General features: G+C 47.7%; 1 protein-coding gene across 1 annotated transcript in view; it reads right to left on the reverse strand.

The window, feature by feature from the left end:
- Positions 1 to 21,482: 21,482 nt before the first annotated feature.
- Positions 21,483 to 23,258, reverse strand: part of LOC104537381 (chromosome unknown open reading frame, human C9orf91) — an 8,670-nt gene continuing 6,894 nt past the window's right edge. Inside the window, exons 7-8 of the mRNA XM_010180274.1 lie at positions 22,442 to 22,623; positions 21,483 to 21,647 (exon numbers count right to left, since the gene is read on the reverse strand). Of these exons, the coding sequence (XP_010178576.1) occupies positions 21,483 to 21,647; positions 22,442 to 22,623 (347 nt within the window). The remainder of the gene's footprint in view (positions 21,648 to 22,441; positions 22,624 to 23,258) is intronic.

Raw genomic sequence — 23,258 nt, forward strand, 5'->3', positions numbered from 1 at the left:
CCAGGGCCAGATGAAGAAGCAGCTAAGCACATCGCCCATGGACCACGCTGTGTTCCCGACAGCTGTGTGCTGAGTCTTCTCCAGTGCCAATGGTAAATGGGACTTGGTCTAGCAACAGAAATAAGCTCACAGTTTCTAACCCAGTAGCAATCTATTGCTGTAAATCTTAAATAACTATGACTTAAATCTTAGAGTCACCTGCCTTCTTTCTGCGTTTAAAATAAAGTGAAACCAACAGTATCCTGGTATTTGGGCTCAGAGCTTTAAACCTATAGGTTTAATAGTTCGCCTGGTACCAGTGCCACAGTCAAGCTCGGAAATAAGAGTGATCCACCATCCTGAGCAGACCTCAGTTTCTATTTTGAGTGCTGACTTTCTGCTCTAAGTTCAGTCCAAACACCTAAACAGGACTGGACCTTCACTCTCTGATAAGCATTTTGCTGAGAGGTTATTACTCTGCACTGCATGACAGGAGAGCAGGAACTGAGACAATTAAGTGACAAGCAAATTCCTAACAAATAAATGGAAACAAGTGGGCTGTGTTGTCAGCGCACTGGAAAGAAGATAACGATCAACTCCCGCTGCAGACTTTTCATGAGAATTGATACTTTTAAACCCTTGCAATGTCTAGCAGCATTAATTATATTTCACACCTCAGATGAACAGAAAAGATTCTCCAATATCTTATGGTGTCTCTGACAGGGTGAATACGGAGCTGTGCATTCCACTGGGACAGGATGTGCAGGTCACAGGTACAGAAAATATTGGATAAGGTTAGAATGACAAAATGCAGATGCAGATGCTGAAATTTCTCCAAATTTACTTGCTTTTTAACCAGTTCTGAGCTAGGAAGGAAAAAAAAAAATTAAGGGAAAAAAATCAATCATTTGAAACAATGGGCTGAGAAGCTTCCAAAATCAAAGCAGTTCAAGTCAGGCTCTTTCTTATGTTTTACTGTGAGCGTTGTGCTGCCAGGTTGACTTTTACAGCCCTTTGAAAAGTACTGATGCTGGCAGCTGGCAGCAGGGCTGAGGTCTCCATCCTTCCCCAGCTGCAAAGGCTGCACTGCTGCTTTTGGTGGTGGAGTCGGTTTCATTGCTGTTTTGAGGAGCTGACATCAGCAGCAGAGATTGTCCCAGGCCCAGGATTTCTTGCATTTGGTCTAGTACCCACTTCCCAGCAGACAGCTCTATGCACATACACTGGGCAAGGCTTTATTGCTGGCACCAGTGATATCAGTGCAAAGACACTTAATTTATGTGTCCAGAACAATAGCCTCAGGACCCTGGGAAAGTCACATAACTGGACAGTTTCCGACTTTGACACTTCTTACCCATTTACCGCAAATGACTTTAGCAGCCACCCATTAAATCATTTCAGAAAACTCATGGAAATATCAAGCAACAAAAAAATTCCACCCCGTCTTTCCATCCAGCCAGATATACATATATAAACATTTTTTTGGCTGAAAAAAAAGCAAACAATGAGTTGAAAAGTCATTTGTACCTTTGCGGTCCTGGCAAAAGTCCCTTATCCCTTCTTTAGCTCTCTCGGTTGTGAGTTCACAGAGAACAGGTACAGGGGCCGAAGCTTAACCAGGAAATAAAGAATTAGGTAGAAGGGAAATTCAACAAACAATGCATGATTGTTTTTCTGAGGTTAGGCTCATCGCAGAGCCTTGGGACCGCTTCCCAGCACATCGAGCCATTGTGACCTTCAAGATAACCACACGAGAAAAGGGCTCTTCAGCACTCTGAATCCTGAAATGACTGACTGCTTACTCAGGCAGCATCCTCCTGGGCAAATTACTCACTTTGTCACTTGTTCTGGTTTCTTTGCTTTCTCTCTGCAATGTGACACTGGAAGGCACCTCTGGGTCAGGCCCTGCGATATCTTCATCTCCGTCATGCTCAAAGGGCACGTTAGTCACTTGGGTGCAGAAAGGATTAAGCCCAAGATGCTGCAGGACAGCTTTGTGCATCCTGGTCTGTGTTTGCTCATATGGGGGATTTCTGTAAATATGTTTTATTTTCCTAGCTATCCTTAGCAACTCTTAACATTCATCCTTTCCAAGAAAGCCACCTAAGCAGAGAAACACCCACAGGCCTTGCAAGAATTGCTAATAAATTTGTCTCTTCTACACCTCTATGAAGTGTGACTGACTCTGACATGGAAGAGCAGGGTTTAGTGGCAGGGCAGTGGGGTGCAAGGGCAGACATGGCCCTTTTACCAAGCATCCCACTCAGCCCACCATTGGCATTGGCCTAAAACCACCTCATGGACACTGACAGGAGGTTCCACCACCACAGCCCGAAGTGAGCTCCCAGCTGTTGGGCACATCTGGATTTTTACACCAATGTTGCTCTCACACAAGGGGGAGCCCCAGAGCTTCAGGGCAGAGACATCTCCTGCTTGTCAGGGACAAAGAAGCCTCCTGCCACTGAGTTCCTTCACCATGGGAACCCCCAGTGCCATCCCTTGCCCTGGCACATTCAGTGCTCTGCTGACCCATTCCTAAAGCCTTTCTCCTGACATCTCCCTCTCACATGGCCACCATTCAGCTGGGATGCTTCCAGCAGGCACCTTCATTCCAGGAAGCTGAGCAATAGTTTCCAAACAACCCACTGTGATGACTTCATTAAATTAGTCTTATACCTTCAAAAATGGCAGGCCTGAACCTTCTCTTTGGTTTCTTGTTTTCCCTCCTGCCACTGATCTGCCATGACTGAGCCTCATGCTGGAAGGGTTTCAAGAAGGTTGAAAAGCATTTTTGAAGATGTATCCAAAAAGTCATATTCCCACAGGTAACCTCTTGGCAACATCACATACAAACCTGTAATTAGTTTATGTTGTCCTTGAGACAGCACTGCAGTGAGAGTCCTGCTGCCCTCAATTTTCCTCTCACTCAACTTTTAAGCTCTTAAAGGATTTGTCTGAATTCAGTGCTGAGCCCAACAGAGACAACCTGTCTCCCAAAACAGCATCTCTGGGGGAATTCATCTCCATCCCTACTCCATGTTATTACCATGATGGCACTAATATCGCATAAAAACCCTATCAGCTCACTCCAAATAGATTAAATTTACCTTGAATCTTGACTTTTCTCAAGCATCTCATAGCCAAGGCTGCAGGGAGGGACCTGCACAAAATCTGTCCATCCAAACTCAGCAGCAGCCACAGAAACCTTGTGCTTTCTTCCCTCTTTTACAGCAATGCAGTTGTGCAAGTAGAAAGGGCTGCTCAGGACAATCTAGTCAGTTTACCTCATCAACCACAAGATTTTCCTAAGTTTGCTGAAATTTGGAACCACCCCAAGGAAGCAGATACACTTTTTTGTTTTTCTTTCAGTGCTGGCTCAGATTTTCTAATCAACTGCCTGCTTTAACACTAGCCAGGGCTGTCTGATGTTTGCACATGAGATACCTGAAAGGTTGATACACAGACAATTACTAATCTCAACTGTGAGATATAAATCATGCCTGTGTGCTTTGTCACTTGACAGTAGCAACTCTATTCATCAGCAGATCAATTATGCTAATATTGCTCATAAATAACTCCTATTATAATTAGATACTGGTGTGAATATGACTTGTCTAACATGCTGATGTGCAAGTCTGTTCATTCAATATAAACTCAGGTAGAGTTCGTAAACCTGATTTTTAACCTTTACCTGGTATAAATCAGGGATAATTCCCTGATAATTCCACTCAATATTCTTTTTCCATAAATTTTCCTTTATTGTCTTGCATCCATAGTAATTTTTGAGAAACTTTATGACTGACCCTCCTTTTCTGCCCATTTGGTCTCTTCCACATCTCCCAGTACTGCCATATCATGCAGGACCCAGACACCAATTGTTTGCCCACAGGAAATCTGCTGTTTGAAAAGCACAGCTGGTCTGAAATATCACGTCTTACCAAGGACCAGAACTGAATTCCTGTTATCATCATCAATTTTCTCCATAAGCATAAACTGGTACCATACTGCTCTTGGTATACCTGGCCTTACACACAGTTTTAACTTGAGTCAGCATCACCAAACCAGCTCATCGGAGGTATGCACCTGCAGTGCCCAGAGCAGGAGGACCAGGACCCCAGTTGGGGACACCGGATGCTCCCAGAAGATCTGAAAATATGGCAGTGCCTCTACACAAAAATCCTTTTATGTGCTTAGAGTATATCCCAGCAGCTGTACATAACGAAAAGAAGAAAGCTCACATCGTCCTTTTGGATTTTAAAGGTGTCAAACTGTCTGTTTGGAAGTGCTGGTCTCTATCCTCACCTCTGTTCTCAGTCACGAAATAAGTATCATCAGCACCACCAGGCAGCCCTGGTGCTAAAATTTGAAGCTAACCCTCTGGGGTGGAGGCAAGTCTCTGCCCTTAACTATGCCCTTGCAGATACACATCTGGCCACTTTGCTAAGAGTGTTTTTTGTAAGGTGGCTTGCAAAAGTTCAATAGGATCTGCTGGTACCCTGTACCGCTGATATCTTGTGTGACACCTCTGCCCAGAGCTGACACACCATCCTCCCACTGCACCAACAGTGCTCGTCAGTTCCCTGAATGCCCTCCACTTCCCATCTTTTCCTAACGAAGCTGAATTTCTGCATCCTCACCTCCTCTGGATGAGCACTATAGATCCATGCAAAGAAGGACTATGTCCTTTCTCCAGCCTCCTGACAACACAGCCTTATCAGCACTGCCTTACAGTGGTACTGACCTGTTTAATACACCCCAACATGAAAGCATCAGCTACTCTCAGTGCTCTAATGATAGGACTAATATCAGATACCTCACCAGCTAAACACACAGGGATGTGTTTATCACCCATTTCCTACAGAGAAGGACCTGAAACACAGCTAAACCTGGTGTGTGCTGCAAGTCCCACATGCATCACCCACCACTGCACGTGTGGCTCGCTCTGTTTGAGGATCAGCTCAGCATGGTGACTTCTACTTTTTTTAGAAGCATCGGTTTGTCTCACAGAATGACAGCATGGTTTGGGTTGGAAGAAACCATTAAAGGCCATCTGCTCCAAACCCCTGCAGTGAGCAGGGACATTCTCAACTACATCAGGTTGCTCAGAGCTCCATCCAAACCGACCTTGAATATTTCCAGGGATGGGTCTTCTACCAACTTTCTGGGCAACCTGTTCCAGTGTTTCACCACCCTCACTGTAAAAAATTCCTTTGTAATATCCAGTCTAAATCTACCCTCTTTTAGTTTAAATCCGTTACCCCTTGTCTTATCACAACATGCCCTCCTAAAAAGTTTGTCCCCATCTTTCTTATAAGCCCCTTTTAAGCATTGAAAGGCTGCTATAAGGTCTCCCTGGAGTCTTCTTTTCTCCAGGCTGAACAATCTCAAGTCCCTCAGCTTTTCTTCATAGGCAAGGCCTTCCATCCCTCTGATCAATTTTTGTGGCTCTCCTCTGGACCTGCTTCAACAGTTCCATGTCCTTCTTATGTTAGGGGCCCCAGACCTGGACACAGCACTCCAGGTGGGGTCTCACCAGAGCAGAGTAGAGGGGCAGAATCCCCTCCCTCGCCCTGCTGGCCACACTTACTTTGATGTAGCCCAGGATGTGGTTGGCTTTCTGGACTGCAAACACACATTGTCAGCTCATATCCAGTTTTTCATCCACCACTACGCCCAGTCCTTTTTCCACAGGGCTGCTCTCAAACCCTTCATCCCTCAGCCTGTATTGATACCAGAAGTGGCCCTGACCCAGGTGCAGGACCTTGCACTTGGCTTTCTTGAACCTCATGAAGTTACTGAGCATCCCTGAGCATTACTTCCAGTGAAGCATCACCAGTCCTTGAGAGCGTATTTCTTTTCCAATCATCCCTCAGGTCCAAGGCCTGAGGAAAAAAATGTTTAAAAGGATGGTTTTGCCCTTTGCATGCTGAAAGACCGGCACCTCATCTCTGATGCAGAGCATGCAGCCTGCTTACGTGAGCAGATCTGGAGCAGATCTCTGCTCCCACAGCACTTGTTTTGTCGTCAACCCTTTCCCCTGGCTGTGTCGCTAACTTGGGATTTCTGCTAAAGCACGAGAGCTATAAGAAATCCAGCTTGTTTGCTTGTCAACTTAATAAATAAACCTCATTTCTCAGATTGTTGTTTTGATTAGCTGAGTGGAAGCTGCTGTTTGAACAGTAAGGTGCTTATCTGAAAACGTAAAGCCCTTGAATAAGCTATTCCAGAGTACTGAGATCATATCCGATAGCCCGGGCTATTTTTAAGTCTCTGTTTTATTTAATGCAACTAAGTTTTCATGTTAGCCCAGGAACTCAGTGCTGGATCTGGGATATAAATAGAAATAAGTCCAGCAGGCTGTGAAAATAAACCAGTTTGGGAGGCCTGGTTGTACAACCCTCCTTCCTGGCTCCCCAACAGGCAGCTGGTGGGGATGAAGGACCCGAACGTCACAGCTAACGTGACCATCCGCTCTACTGCTTGGCTTTGTCACCTGTTTACAAGAAAGAAATGCCTTACCCAGAACAAAAAGAGGCTTGGACACTAATCCTGCCCCTCTAGTTTGGCACCCTTTTTGAGAAGAAAAGGCTCATGCTCACACCAAACTGCTCCGTTTCTGCTGCAATCTTCTTTGGATTCCCAGTATCCCAATGAGAGGGACTGGGCACCACTGTGTGTGAAAAATCCCTGCTTTCCCCAGGTCAGGGATACACAGAGAAAATAAATTATAAAAGCTAATGCCAAGAATAAGGTAGAAAATATTCTATGAGTGTGGGACCAATAGGTACAAGAGAGTCAAAAAATTTCACCAGCTTCCCAAAAGGCCTGGCTATTTCAGCAAGCGTGGCTGCTCAGAAGACTTGTTTCTCTTTTCCAAAATGAGAGTAAACAAGGATGCTGCCAGCTGGCAACCAGGGAAAAACCTCTGCTGGGATACACCCACCCAGCAGCATCCTCCAAAAAAGCTGTTTTCTGGAGCACATCATGCGAATGCACCACGTCACACATGTTCTGGGTATGTTTCAGCAGCAGCGGCCAAGCACGTCTGCACCAGCCCTCACATGTGCTTCCCGGAGCTCCTACCCTGCCACACAAGGGTGCTTTCAGGTGGGTTTGTATTAAGTGCAGTCAGCCTGGCTCCCAGTCACTGAGAAAGCCTGGGATAAAGCCTGGATGGAGCCCAAATTGCCCAAACCCCTGTAGCCACAAGACTCTGCACTCTCCAACATTGGCGGCTTTGGATCTGCAGAGGGGATCCACTCTGATGAGTTTTCTCTGCCTTTCAAGCGTGTTGCAGTAGCTTCTTGCCACAGTAATTTGTAATAAAGATTTTCAATAGTATATAGGAGTTAATGCGACCCTGTCTCTAGTGCCAAGGGATGTGATGTAGCAGAGCTGCTGGAATTGATTAGGTACAGAGCTTTTACCAGCAGAACTAACGATGGATGCAAATCTATAAAAACCCTCTATCAACAGCCTATGATAGGAAATGAACTCTAAAGCATCCAGGAAAATACAGTTTTGGCATAATTTATCAGAACAACATTTAATCCCCCTAGTACTTTGTCATTTCTTTTCTCTCATTTCTCAAGATTCTTTGTTGAGTTCTTACAAAAGAAGAATAAGAACAGTAATAGTGTAAGGTGGCCAAGGGAAAATATGAGCTAGCTAGGGTTATTTCTATCAACAACTATAGTAATGGGCTTGAACATGCAGTGAAAGCAGATGAGACTGTAATTCTTAACAGATATATATTTAATAATCCAAAGTCTGGAAGGAGATGATTAATTTCCTTTGTAGGGAATTAGTTATTAAGATTCATACCAAGGAGGAAATAACATTTTTCCTGGAATCAATGCATCTTTCCTAGTACATTCAGTAAAAAATGCCATTAATTTTTTTGAGAGTTTGAGACCTCTCTTTTGACAAAATCTGTAACAGCGCAAGCCCCATCAGCCTTTTAACTTTCCCTCTCCCACCTAAGTCCTATCATACCCCTTGCCTCTCACTAGCACCCAGCACCCAGGGAAGGTGCTGCAGGGATGCGCAGGGAGCAGCACCCCAGGGTCTCCAAGCCCTGGGTGCGATGCCTGCCCTTGGGGACCCCACAGCAGGGTCCATGCTGAGGGCAGCGCAAGGCCATGTGCCCTGGGCATGAACCACTCCTTGCACAACCGCCCCAGGCAGGACCTGCAACATGCTGTGGTTTTTTATCCCATCAGCTTCCTCCAGCCTCTCTTGCAGGAGGTGCTCTGCCCAAGCAAAATAAAACATGGTCCCTGCGCAGAAAAATGCCTTAGCTAATCAGATGTGAAGGAAATGGAGAAATGGAGCCACTTGCGTAAGAGCACAGTGAAGGCAGAACCAGGAGCAGAGATGGCATCTCCTGCCCTCCCGGGCATCCGACCGTTGTGCCCGTTTAGGAAACCTCCCACACAATTTGTCACATCCTCCGTGTCTGACTTGTCCCCCGGCAATGGAGAATAGTAAGGATTAAAAAGAAGGGGTGAGTCTACAAGTTTGCTGTGTGGCTCCATGTGCTGGACCTGCAGAGCACCAGTCCTGCACCAACCTGTGCATTGCCACAACGTGTCAGGTGGCAGAGGTGTTGGAGCATTTCTTCACCCCAGCAGACACCATCTGTCCCTTATAGGAGTGACTCCTGAGGATCTTTTATCCCCAAATTCCCTTGCTCCTGTTCAGGGAAGCTTCTTTTGGAGAAATTATTTTTGACATGGAAATCAGACAGCAAACAGGAGAAGCTGGATGAAAAATTGTGCTCAGGAGGCTGAATATGCAGGCAGCAAGGGGAGTTATCCTGCGGTGATAAAGCACAGCCCTGACATAGACCAATTCCAGCCCAGCCTCAACCAGGACAGTACAGGCACATCTCACAACACAGACCTCAGCCTTGTCTCTCATCTTGCCACAGTTAACTCCAGTCATGAAATTTTTACAATTTCTATCAGACTTTGCTGGATTGGACCTGCAGAGAGAGCATCTGCTGTGCAGCATGGGAAATGTCTGCTTGATGTCTTCACCTCACCTCTCAGTTAATCTCCTTTTCCTAGGAACACTTCACTTAGGGACACTGGAGTAGATTTCAGGATCAGGCAAAAAGTCCTGGTTCTATCATTCCAGAACCTGCTGCAGAGGTAGGACAGGCAACATCGACTGCTGTTACCTGCAAATGAATTTTTGCCATGCAAGATGAAGAGCAAGAGCAGACACGAGCAGGCCCATGCACCAGCAGCTTTGACTCAGCAGCTGCTTCTCAGTGATCCGGAGCAGCTCTGTGTTCCTTGTACGCGTAGCCAAGCGTGACCAATGCATGCCTTGGGGTCTCGCTTAATCCCGATTTCCTGCCCTGGCTCAGATGAGCAGAGCGTGACTTACGCTCAGCCCAATTTTACTCACGTAGCACCAAGAGGTCCTGTGTCAATCTCGTACTACAAAGCTTCAGCCAAGGCAAGCATAACAAATCATTTTGACAGCCACTTTTGCAGGACCCATCGTCACCTCCAGCATTGCACTCTTAGCATTTGCAAAGAGGCAAGTGACTGCACACAGCACAGGGCAGGTAAGCACCAGGTCTCATCTCCATGGCCACACTCAGCACCACTGCTGTTCACTTGGGGTCTAATTGAAATCACTCCAAAGCCTCCAAGTTGTGAACTTTTTAGTGAATTTTCAGCCCTTCACAATTCTGGTCAGGCAGAACATCTGATAAGAAGCAGCTTTCCTGTAGTCACCCCTTTGGTTTCAGGCACCGTGTAGTCCCCAGTGATGGAGACGATAGGGCTGAGGATGTTCCTGTGCCCTGGGTCCCCTCCATGGTGCCACGTGCTGAACGTGCATCTGGGTGGGAGCAGCTCCTGCCCACGGCTTTGCTCATAGACCCGCCTCCTCCTGCCATGTCCCTGTGCCAAAAGGGATGCTGCTTTAGCCATCCTAATTTAGAAAGTGATTTAATAGGCTAAACCTCCCTGTGCTAAGGCTAATGAGTCACTTGAAAGCAGCTTGCCTTGGAGGGGCTAGTCAGGCCTTTGTTTGGGATTTGCAAAACCTCTCAGCCCACAACAAGTGTCCCACTGGAAGTTAGTTGGGTGGTTCTGAAAATCCCACTGTCTGTCTAGTCTGAGATTTCAGAATTGCAGAAGCTTTGGCTGGCTTGCCTCTTTGCAAAGACATCAGTTTGACCCTCTAATGGTCACAGAAAACTTGATTTCAGACCCACTTATGATGCTGTAAATCCAGGCTAACCATATTAAAGTCAAGGGAGCTGATGCTGGAGACTTAAAACCGTTATGAGTAAAAGTCACATCAGGTCTGAGCAGTCAACAGCCTGGCCTCCAGCCACCCCGGGCTGATTTGTAAAGCAGCCCAGAGAAATTTCTCTATAAATGTTCCATTAATGTTAACAGCTAAATCCCTGGCTTGCTCTAAAAACCTCACTGGTGTCTCAGTTAGTAACAACTGCTCTTATTTAATTTGCTCCCAAAGCTGACAGATCACACCGTCAGTGGTTGCAGGCTGATGTAGTTCCCTTCAAGTCGATCACATTTATTGCTGCCACTAGCAGGGGTATAGTTAGTAAGTCTTTAGTTCTTGGCTAAGAACCAAGTCTTTGCGTCATCCTTTTTCAAGGTACTGAACAAAATCTGACCAGAAACCACCAAAGACCTCAGTGCTATGACTCCTCCCTCAATTTTTCATCTAAACTTCACCTAGAGGAAAATTCCCCATGAGTATGAATTTTGGTGGAACATTTTCTTCTTAAACAAGTCAATTTGAGGCTTTCTAGTATTCTCCCATCACAAGAAAGAGTTTTAAGTAAAACACACCCTGAAGCTGAAGCATCAGTCCCTTCATTTTGCCCAGCACACCACGCATGCTGGGCAATATTCACCAAATGACGCAGCTTACTAATAGGAAGAGTGGCTTTTATTTTCTGAGCTAAAAGCAGCAACAGAGCCAACAGTGAAGCACAGTCCTGGTCCATCCTGCATTCAACAAATCCTTCAGCACCGTTTTCCCCGTGGGTCCTTGTGATGGTGAAGTGGGGCTCAGCGAGGCACAGTTCACCCCACACAGCTTCAACTTTGCCCACTCCCTGACTTACTGCGCGCCAAACCCAAGTGATACCCAAAGCAATGGTTTCACTCAGGCGAGAAGGAGGAATCAAATACCATTTCATGTAAATAATAACTGGCTATTTAAACATGATAAACCGACCCAGAGGGAATTTCTTGCCTTGGCACGAATGCCCCAGCATTTCCTACTTGCAGACCAGAGGATCTCCATCTCCTGTCTTGCCCCTCCTGTGCCCTAACCACCAGAATGCATGGCCCTGGGCATAAAAATAATCCAGGAGCTCAAAGAAAGAGAGCAGCTATTCATTATTGCTATCACTGATGACTCCTGATGCAGCTTTCTCATTGTTTCAGCCTGGAAAAGAAAACATCAAATATGTGGTCCAACCACATAAGAGCATGGAGTGTCATCAGGCGAGACATTTCCCTTTCCATGCTACTGCTGAGTCTCACTTTTATTACTGGAAGCTCAGCTGTGCGTTATGAGCCACAGTTTATCACTGGAAATGAACCCGGGGTCAGAAAAAAGCCGAAAGTCAGAATACTCAGCCATGAGCCAAACGTCCTTTGCTCACTTGGCTGCCCTACAGCATTGTAGCGTAATTTAACCACAGACGTGATTCCTTCCTAATAAAAACTGCATCACATGAGACCCGTTACAAACACAGAAGTAATAGCCAAACGTTGTGAATAAATACTTTCTGCTTGAATATTTAAGGATCATGACGCTACTTTTTGGCGTCAGCCAAAACCAGTTCATCGCTTGAAGTCAGGAGCCCTCATTCACGGTGACTGGTGAACGTGGATGCCGGCAGGGAGGGAGGAAGCGCGTCTGCATCACACTGTGCCACACGTGTCCAGTCAGCGCCTGCCCACCCATCTGACAGAGGGATGAACAAGAGGGACAGACAGAGGGACAGACGGCTCCCTCATGCTTCCAAGACCCACAAAATCCCGCCTGGGGACTGGTGTGTACTGATGCTGTTGCACTGATGCCCACACGAGTGAAAAACACAACCGCAGCTTTTAGAGAAAAGGCAAATCTGTGCTTCTAAATTGTTTCAGATCATGTGAAAAGTCAGTTTGAGTTTTAGTTCATAACATGAGTGGGCCAAAAATCTGAAACCAGAAAGTAATCGAAGAGAAACAGAAAAGTGAGCAGCTCATAAAAGAAAAATAAAGACACAATTTCAACCCTCCCCATGCAGAAAAGTAGAAAGTCTTATGAAAAACCAGTGTAGCTGCAATAAGAATTCTTCCAGAAAATCAGAATGCGCAACACAAAACCTAGAAATGGGAATATATGCCTCATATATAATGAGGTAAGTATGGTGTAAGAGTGGCACAAATATTTAATGATAAACGTAAATGCTGAGATGCAGATTACGTTGGAGATAGAAAGGGTTAGAAGAGACATAAAAAAAAGGTTTTCTGCATTCATCAGAACTAAGAGAAGAAAAAAAAATGCTGAGAGCCACAGGGAAAGCTACAGTGTTAGATACCCTCCTTGTTTCAGTCTTCAGAGGAAAAAAACAACCTTAAATCCCACTAGCTGCTCAGCAATGAGGCAGGAATACAGCACAAAATAAAGGCTGTGCACCTTTAAAAACCACATCAAATATTCATTAGTATTGAATACTCTGGTATGTAATGGGACTCTGAAGTGCTCACAGCCATTCCAAAAGCTCCTTGAAGTCAGTGGTGACCTGGGGGCTGGACGAAGGGCAGAGGTGAGCTGGTTGTCCAGGAAGGCAGAGAAAAAAGCAGAGTGGATGGGCAGGAAGATGCAACATCAAATGGCTGAGCTGTCTCTACATGAGCCCTCTAAGGATGCCACAATGGCAAGAGGCAGCTAAATAGCATCTCTCAAGAGAAAATTGGGTGCCATAACAGCCTTTCTGACAGGTAACTGTCTGTGTTGGTAAGAAGAAAGCAGATATATCCACTTTTGACAGGGCTTTGAGCACCGTGTACATGTATACTTTGTTTGTATATGTTTTTAAGGCTCCCTTATATGAGAGCAGGCTGCAGAAGAAGACACACACGAGTCCTTGCAGCTGTGGCTCACATGTTCACTCATTTATGTGCATCCAAAGAGGCAGGGAACAGTGATCTTACTTTTGTGCTTTGTGGGCAACATCTCAAAATACTTTTCCTTCAGAGGCTGCCAGTAATTGCTAGAAACACCCAGCCAAGAATGACAACCGCAGCGAGGCCAGGCCAGGTGATGGCTCCCATGCCATTAAAATGATTAGCAATCAGCAGGAGATGAAATACACCCCGAGGGATCTCCTCCCTTGGCTCTGCTGCAGGTGCTTGCTCAGAGTGCCTGAGGTTGAGCCAAGCCACGCTGGCATCGCTGCCACCCGTCTGCCCTTGCTTCATGAGGGACAAACCAATCCATCATCTGTGCCTAGGGCTCTCACAACCCCTCCTGAAACCCTCCCCATGATGGCTGGGCCCTTTGCATGTCATGGTTATCAATTTTCGAGCTGTGTTGCTGTCTCTCTTCCCTCTCAGCAAGGATGTCATTATGGCAAGGGCGGGGAAAGGCACAGGTAAACAATTTTGTGGGTGTTTTGCCACTCAAGTCTTGCAGTCATCTTCATCTCTCCTCAGACTTGCAAATGCCAGGACCAAATATTCAGAAATATGCTTTTTGCAATGATTGCATCCAGGCTGGAGAGAAGGAGCTGGGCTGGGCCAGTGGCATGGGTCCACCAGCAGAAGTGAGCCCCATGCCACAACAAAAAGGTCATCAAAGTGACAAGAGCCAGTCCCACCTGGGGAACACTTGATTCAGCAGAAATTCCCCACCACCGATGCCAAGAACAAAGCATCTGGAAAAACACAAAGCCAGCTTTAGCTCCAAAAAAGCCTTTTCCCTGTTTTGTTATCTATAGTCATGAATAATTGCCATCCCAAGAGTCCCCTCAGCTCCCGCGCACCAGGACTCATCCAACCCCGCATGCCAGACCTCTGGATGAAAGCCTTATTTGGACTCACTGACATTTTGCTTACGCCTTGACTCCTCCTGACGCCAGTGAGGTTTCCCAACGTAGCACATTGGTCTGCCTGAGGTTGTTTTTCAGCACTTGAGTAAACAGCAGCAGCAGCATGTTTACAGAAGCATACATTTTGCCCTCTCGAGCAGCAGCCATGATGCTCGGGTGACTTGCGGTGACCCGGCTCCCTGGGTGCTAAATGTCACTCTTCCTTTCTTCTGAGCTGGACCAGAGCCTCAAATCCATCTCGCCCAGCTTATGTCCTCCTAAGCAAGCAGGTATTCACAGAAAGGTCTGAATGTGGAGCTAAGCTGAAGCAGTGGGAGACGGGCAGGTGTAGCAATGCCAAGGGTAAAATCCACCAACAGAACTGGGAAAATAGCAGGCATTTAGCTGTGGCCATGTCCCTCCTTGTAACAGCTCTGATTTCATTCACACTAAAGGTATTTGTAGAACCCACAGGCCACAGAGGTGGCTATAGCAGAGATGCTCTGAAGCAGTCAGACTGGTGCTGGAGGTGAGGTCCCTCATCAACTTCACAAGCTAATGTTCTGTGGTCATGGGCAATATCAGGGGTTTTTATGTTTGATCGGTTGTCTGCAGTGTGTGGATTAATCTGAGGACTAATTTTTTCAGGAGCATTTGCAATTTTGAGAAGGAGAATCAAGAGGCTGAAGAGTCCCATCTTCAGAAAAGCTCAGGTCTCACATCAGCAGTTAACTACCCTGCTTTTCTCGAGATTCTGGAGTGCTGGGTGCTGTGCTTTACAGAGAACACAGCAGCCTTGAGTAGCCTGATATAAACTGAAGTGTTGAGCACTTATGACCATAATATGCTACTTACAAGAGGACTGAGCTGTTCCGAAAGCCCAGCCCAGATTACAGGTTTCAAATACTTGCAAATCTGTACCTGAGCTACTAATTCAGTTTATGGGCTCATCACGAATGGAGCTTAGCCATTCTTGGAAGGAAAACTTGGCAAAAGCGGTTTTTCTACACTCTATCAAGTAGAAACCACATTCAAAACTCAGGCCAACAAATATAGATTGGGGAGTAATTAAAACCTGTAACAGCCTCCATGACTGGGGGAAGTGGTGATAATGGGGCAGCAACCCCGAGCTAATTGCACAGGAACAGGTTGCTCTCTGGGCCATGCACCTGGATGGGAGCTGAATGCTCCTCAGTCCCAGCTGAGCTAAGCCTGCTTGTGCTGAAGAGCTGTCTTCTGCAGCCCTACCAAAATCAGCAGGTTGTGCCTTGATAACATCAGCATGAATGTCTTTTCCCCCCTGCAGAACAAGGCACAAGCAGAGGAGCTCAATTCTCCTCTCCCAGCGGCACTACCTCCACACAGTGCTATTGAGGTCAATAGAGTGGTTCTTTCCTTATTTATACTTAGTGGGAAGAAAACCAGACCTGAATGTGGCTATTCTTTAGTAAAGGTCTCTTCTAGCAATAGCTCACTTTCTATAGCTTATTTACTGCCTATCTGTGACTCCAGAGTAAAATCTTTTCAGCTGTTGATCTAAAAGACTTCCCCTTCACAGCTCATCCTCAATGATCTTTCCTTTTCTCTGGCTGCCAGGCTGAACACTATCTCAGTTGCCCACATCAATAAATCATACATTATCTATGCTTGAATTTGGTTAAGATTTAGGCAAATGATGCGTGAGATAGAAGAGGGCTCAGCTTACGTTGTCTTTGTTGTGCTGCTCAGTAAAACTGGCTGAAGTGGAAAAAATAGCTAAGATGTATTTTGACCATTAAAAATCAACTTCTCTGATTTAGCGCATGTACAGGAGCAGATGCACTGATGAAAACAATGATGTATTTGTGGGGTATCTCACATCACCTAGGGAAGCATGAACTGGCAAAAGGGCCTGGGATGTACTTGCTGAATATAGGCACAACATGTGCCATAGCAGAGCACCTGTACCAATGCATGGACACTTCGCTGGGAGCAAACAGAGCACAGAGATGTTCTCCTGCCCAGGAGACCTCAGGCAGCACCAGATGTGCAGAGGCAGCGCACCACAGGACAACCTCTCCTCCAAGGCCCCTCGCCTTTTCTCTTTAGCTTAGCACCATCTAGAGGGATGCATCTGCAAACCCGCGGCGACAACTACAGCGCACGTTTGGCACAGGATGACGCCCATCTGAAACACGTCGGGTTTAGAGTCAAGAGGAAACCAGACAACTGAAAACAAAGCCCCAGATGAGCGATTTACTCCTCCAGCCACCTTCACTGTTGAAGCACAAAGGTGTGCTGCTATTGTTCCCCTTGTCCCAGTGAGCTTTTCTGTGAAATGGAAAGATGGGCTCTCCAGAGAGGGTTGGAGGTTGCGGGAGTTTAGGGACAGAGGTCTGGAGAGGGATGCTCAAAGTTTGGGGATCTTTTCTTGATTATTTTTTTAATTTTTATATTTTATACACTTGCATCACATACTATTGCAGGCTTCAGCGACATCGGATGATGTGATAGGAAGTTGTCCAAGGTTTAGAGCAGAGATCATTCTTCATGTCCATTCAAGCCTCTCCCTCTCATTAACACTGCACAGCAGTGTGACAGGGCACCAGCTGAACTAAAGTTTTCTATGCTGCATTTTATGTTTTCAGCCCAGTGCATCAGAGCTTACTCAAATCTCCCGACATGAGTGACGTTAGCTCCTCTCTATCTCACACATTGATCTTGCACTTTCTTCTGCAGTAGTGCAAACTGCAGATTTGCAGTGCTGTGAGGTGCAATACCTGTGCTACAGCAACCACGTCTCTGACCAACCTCATATAATCCTAAAGCAAGGACATCAAAACCAAAGTCCAACCTGCCTGAATCAGCGAGCTCTTGCCTTGGAGATAGGAAGTGTGTTGCCCTGGTCAAAGGGCAAAGCAGAAGCTTTCAGAATTCACCTGACTTCAAGATTAAGTACCAAGCATGAGTAACAGCAAAGTTTTGCAAAGGATGCACAAAACCTACATCTCTCGGGTTACCAGCTGCAGTGACCCCAGGGACGAAAACCAAGCAGTGCTCTGGAGGTGCTATGTGGGAAGGACCCTGGAGAAACCAAAGCCAGTAATACAGCTTACACCTTGTCTGCTAGGGATGTCACCTTTACCTTCCCCTGCATACAATGGGATGTAGTATAAGAGGGTTTTAGTCAGCTCAAAACTCGATGCCACTGCCTGCAGCTGATGCTGGGAGTGCTTTCTCCAACCGAGAGGTGCAGGGATCCCAGCCCTGCCCGCGGGCAGCACCGGGCTGAGCCCACGCCCCGTGCGTGACCGGGTGTTATGGGAGCAGCGTCCCCGTGGTAGGGAAGGAGGGAGGAAGCCGGGCTGTAAAGAAATAAAACCACCACAGAGCTGACTGCGAGAGGAGAGAGAGGAAGAGACAGGCTTGCGTGGAAGGACAGCTTTGCTGAGCCCGGGAGAAAATGGTTTGAGTAATTATCAACGGTAAGGAAACCTCTCGTTTGAGGCAAGGTTGCTCAGAGGGATTTCTGCACGGTAAATACTCTGCATATTTTATGGCCGGGAGAAAGGCTGGTGCTGGAGTGGTTTGAAACACAGCCAGGACGCCAGACACAGCAACTCCCTTTCAGCCCATTAAACCCAGTCCCTTCCATTGCCACGGGTTCGACACAACCCACAGCTGACCCTCCTTTGCGAGGAACCCCAGCTCACGAAGAGTGCTGTTTGGGGAGGGTTTTTTGGGGTAGCTGCAGCAAGCAGACAGGTCTCTCCTCTCCTACCAGCCTGCCGCTACGTGGCCAGGAAGATGGGGACCCTGTGCAGCCGGGAGCACCAGGAGCCATCCCCCTGCCCAGCGCAGGCAGCCCCCCGCAGCCGTCACCAAGGTAAGTCTGCAGCTCACTGGGGATGGGGACACACACACACCTCAGCCCCAACCACGCTGGGGCTGGCGAGCAGCTCTGGTTGCTGCCTGCTGCCTTGGGCAAGCGGTTCCCCCTGTGCTGGGTCCCCATCCCTCCCTGCCTGTGCTCCAGCAACCAGTTTTCCTCAGAGCCAGGCACTTTATCTGAGGAAGAACCGTAACAGGTAGAAGTTGCAAAAGTTTCTTTTCTTTCCTGCTTTATGTTCCCTCACTGGGTTTTGTCTTTAAATGCCACGGCTGTGCCCCAGCCACTGACAGAGAGGATGCAAATAGCAGCCTTGGGAAGGGAGGACGGACTTACTCTGGGGGTAATCAGAGGGGTGAGTAATCTGCTGAAGCACTGCTTCCCCAGAGCTACATCTCCCTGAGGCAATCTATGTTATTTCAGGCACCCTGCTAAATACTAAAATGCATCGCCATGCATCCCAGCTGGCAGTGAGAGATTTCTGTCCTTGCTGCCAATCTTCCCCAGTCCCTTTCTGGCCCACTTAAAACACACAAATTGCTGTGACTTTGCACATCATTCATGCGACACCCCTGAGAGCAGCTGCTCCTTCCAGCCACCCCCCAATTCAGCACAGTGGGGTTGGTGAGGACCTCTCTCATGAAATCCTTTTTGAACAGCAAGCAGAGGAATGTCAGCACAGGAAAGATTTGCCTCACCAATACCAGTTGCACTGGTTTGGCTGAGTCACTCCTGGCTGCTCTTGTGCAAACATGCCCAGAGCTGCACCCAGGCACCAGCACATTCCCGGTCAGATCCTGCCCCAGGGTCTCCTACCTCTGCCAGGAGCTTAGGGCTGTCTCGGGAAACTCGCAAGGAAGATGTGAGGCTGAGCCATCTCCTCACTGCTGCTCCCATGTGCTGTGTACAAGGGGAGGAAAGGGAATTAGATGCTTAGGGGGCCCTAATAAAACCCCCAGAATATCACCTGTCCTCTAAAATAACAGCTGGATCCTTAATGGGGGGAGGAGGTGAGGGAAAGGGAATGTCTCCTTTCACCAATGCCTTAACTAAGTGCATATGAAGGAAAAGCAGAGCCTTAGTCGTCTGGCCTGCAATGGGAGCCAGGACATGGCAGAGGCGCCAGATTGGCAGAGCAGGGCAGGCACTTGGATGTATTGGTGAGAGGAAACCAACCTCTTGGCTAATCCTGAATCCTCGCTCTTTTCTCCAACGCTTGTCCATTTGCAGATGTGAAGGCAGAGGCAGCAGCAGCCCCCCAAGAAAGAACCTCACTTCCCAGGAACAACAGCCCCATTCAAGACCAGCCCTGCAGATCCTGAGGGTAAAAGCCCTCATGGTCCTCCCCTGAAGGCCATGAGCTTTGTCCCCACCAGTTTTTCATTTGCCAGGAATCCTGCAGCCCAAGGATAGAAAGATATCAGCAAAGCCCTCCTGTATCTGCTCTCAACACAGAAGCACAACAGAAAATGTCTTGATTGGTCTCTTGTTACCAGAATTTTCTTGCTGGCAGGAAAAAGTTTGTTAATGTGTGTCAGGTGCTCCTGGCACTTTTGGGCACCATGGGAGGAGCATGAGCCATTGCATCCCAGCAGCAAATTGCATTTTTATTTTGTGAAATCAAATTGTGCTCCCAATGATATCAGCATGCATTCAGACAATTTCCACAAAGATTAAATCCTCCTGAGCTGGAGAATCCCATGATGTTTTGTACAACCCCCATCCCCATGCCCAGTAAGCTGGAGAAGCTGTCCTTACAGGGCAGCCAGCATCACAGCGCGATGCACAGCACCCACAGAGCATCCCCCCTCCAGTGAACCCCGCACCGTCACAGAACGATGACAGCAGAATCACAAACTCCGCACATGCGGGGAGGAATCTGCCCGGCCCCCTCCTGTGACAGCCCCAGCTGAACCAGAAATAAAGATGGAGGAGAAGAGGCTGGCTGAGGGCATGGTGGTTTTTCTCCTGGGAGGGGTTTGCTGTCACTACAGTATTTGAACAGACTGATGCTTCAGATCATACAGTGGCAGCACTAGGGCTCGCTGCTGCAGCTTGCCTTGCTGCTTGTGTAGGAAAAGGTGGGTCTTGTCTTACCATTGCTTGTGACAGAAACATCAGAGGAGGAAGCACAATCACGTTGCACCCCTGGGCAGAACTGGCTGTCAGCCCCTGGGTCTCCAGGGCTCAGCCTCTTGCTGCCACCCCAAGCAATGGTTTGGCCTTCAGTACCAAAATTTCTCTGGTATGATGTTGTGTGAGGGGGGGCTGCTCGGTGGCAGGATGGGACATGCACAATGGAGGGATGTGCACAAACTAGTGGCCTTAATTTTAAAACCCTCCTGACTGTGTGCAGGGCAGTGTCCCGTGCTGAGCTTTGTTAAGGTGGGAGAGGCACAAGGCCTGCCTGGGCAGCTGAGGGAGATAGAGAGGGAGGGAGAAAGGGCTGGAAGGTGGAGAACAGACCCGAATCTCCCATGCACACTCAGTCACAGCAAGGCTAGAAAACACAGAGTTTAGGACTCTCTAATCATTGCCACTTCCTCAGGTAGCTGTCACCATGTGGTTAGGCAGTCAGGTCAACATCAGTGCATGCTGTCATCCGAGTTTCATGGAAACACCTGGCTCTAGGGACAGCAGAGGACACCAGCAGTTCCTGGGCCAGACAGCAGTTCTCCATTCATGGACACTACCTGGCACACAACTTCTTGTAAGCTTGCAGTGCTTCATTTCCCATTCGCCTGTGGGCTTCATGCACACAGTGAAGTCTCCTGTTCATCTCTGGCTCCTCTTCCCTGTGGTGTGTAAATGCAGTGCAGGGAAAGGAGGAAAGGAAAACCAAAGGAAATCAGCCTGTCCCAAAATGAAGCTGAAAGAGGAGTCTGAAAAGAGCCACACTCCAGGATGCCCTGCCCAGTGCCTTCTTTAAGACTTAATCCCATGGATCATCCGGATGTCCATCACCATTCTCCCAGGGGAGGCAGCAGAAGCAGTAGATATGGAGCACCATGCCAAGCTAGTTCTGAAGTGGAAAGTTTGCAAAGTTGAGATGTTGTCCATGACTGTCGCAGGACAAAACTCACTGTCATTGACAGCTCTGTGACACAAACATGATCCAGAGTAAACATCACATCCACAACACTGCTATTCACAGATTTTCCCTGTCTTCCTTGTACTAAAAACCCCTACGTACTTCGTTTCGAAGGCATGAGGCTGGGACCTACAGGTATTCCCCATGGCTCTCCGAAGCCCCCAAGTAAGAGCAGTGGGAAATGTCCCAAGCGAGTGCCAGGCCATCCCTGGACTGCTTCTGATCCCTGGAGCAGCTCCTTCACACCAAGCTGGTGAGCAGGCAGAAGGTCTCAAAAGTAAGCAGCTTTCTGGTGTCTGGCATGTTTTATTACAGTCATATTTCCACTCGGTCATCTGAATAAGTCCAAGATGAGCGATTGCAGCCCTCTCCTCTGCCCCACGACTTCTTCACACTGTTGTGTATGGGCAGCTTTTATTTCAGTGTTTTCCAGTCCCCTCGAGTCACCTGCCCGAGAATCAGCTCCAGTGTGTGTTGAGCACGGTGGTCTGGATGAACTGGCAGAGACAGGGCATGCTGCTGTGCTCCAAGTGTCCCCTTGCCTTGGCCCGAGGGAGCCGGCCGGTGGCCAAGAGCCGGACATAGCATCCACTGAAGATCACCAGGAGCTGCTGGGCCATCACCTGGAACAAGCACAAGAGGTGTCAGAGCAGAGCATCTACCTGTGAAAGAGTGGATGATACATTAAATACCATTTGCTCCCTCATTCAAGGACTGTCCTTGTCTGAAAGAAAGGGGACAGGAGCCAATGGCATACATAACTGTCCCAGATCCCCTTCTGGTCAGCAGTGTTGGCACACTGTCCCCACAGGGAAGTGACATGAAATGACCACTCAGTGGTGGGTGGCTGGGGAGCCAGGCTGCTTGGGGACCTGCCTGCTCTTGTTTTTGCCTGTAGACAGAGAGCCTCAATCTGCAGGGATGTCACCTGCACCGACTTTGCTTAGTAACAGCGAGCGGAAAACTGTGAAATAAATCAAAGTCATCCCTTTTGAAGCTTCTTGCTGAGGAGGAATGAGGACACATTTGTTGCTCGGCATGGCACAAGTCTTTGAAGGCACACTCCACAGAGGAGACAAGGGCTGGGTAGGGCCATGCCTCATCCCCAGCCCAGACACAGGCGTTGGGTCCCTGCATGGACTTTGGGAGAGGTTGTGTCCCAAACAGGGACCCCTGGCCACCAGCAAGGAAAGGCCCAATCCCCAAATTCCTCAAGGAATCAGCACTAGCTGCTCAGTAAGCACTAACTGCTCAACAGTGTCAGGGCTGGAGGAGTGTGTGGACCTCCAGGTGCTCCTACTGGTGAAAAAAAGAGATGTTCCCGTGGCTGGTTGCTGCTGGGATGAGTTTTGGAGTGGAGATACCTGGGGAGGTGATTCAGCATCTCTGTCCATCAGGGACTGATATTTCTTATTACCTCTGCTGGCCCCTCAGGAACAAGGTGGAGTAGCTCATTGCATGTCACAGGCTTTTTATTTAGGGTCACTCCACTGGATAAAAGAGGGGACTCTTCACACAAAGTCTTCTCCTCTGTCCCCGAGTCAGGCCGAACCACCGTCTCCATGACCACACAGAGCTGGTCCAAACTGTGCCGCAAGCCTGACTGGAAGAGACAGAGGTTTTTGGGGTCTCCAAAGGCAGGCAGATGTGGTGTCCTGACAGCCTTTAAAGAGCATGATTTTCTCCCATACATCCCAAGAGCAAAAAACGGCATTGACCAAGAACCAACACTTGGAGCTGAGCATCTTCATCCCACAGCCCTGCTGCCATCAGCTGCCTCTTGTGCCAGCGACTGAACATTGTCTTTAAAATCTATATGACTTCTATCAGCCAGTATGTGAATTGGTGTGTTAGTGTCCATCTCCCAAGAGAGATGGAGATAAGCAGCGTTGAGTTTTTCGGAGGGTTGTATACCCTCACCTCTCATCCTGAGGCCATGGGCAGCAAGGGCAGCTTAGTGCAGCAGAGCGCAGTGTTTGTATATTTATACACCCACAGAGAGGAAAACATTTTCGGAAGGCCAAGAGGACAACATTTCCATACAGTTAATCCAGTACAGTATTTACTTATTCCTCAGGCTATCCCATTTATTTCAGGAGGACAGCTCAAGGTGTCAGCTGTTTCAAGTTGTGACACATGCTTTCAAATTTTTCCCTTGATCCTTACTTTCCTTTATTAAAATTGTAGTTAATTATCCAGACATGCACGTACCACAGGGACTAAACAAATTCCTG

Source organism: Mesitornis unicolor, unplaced genomic scaffold (genome assembly GCF_000695765.1).
Source record: "Mesitornis unicolor isolate BGI_N332 unplaced genomic scaffold, ASM69576v1 scaffold4540, whole genome shotgun sequence".
NCBI classification, from domain to species: Eukaryota; Metazoa; Chordata; class Aves; order Mesitornithiformes; family Mesitornithidae; genus Mesitornis; species Mesitornis unicolor.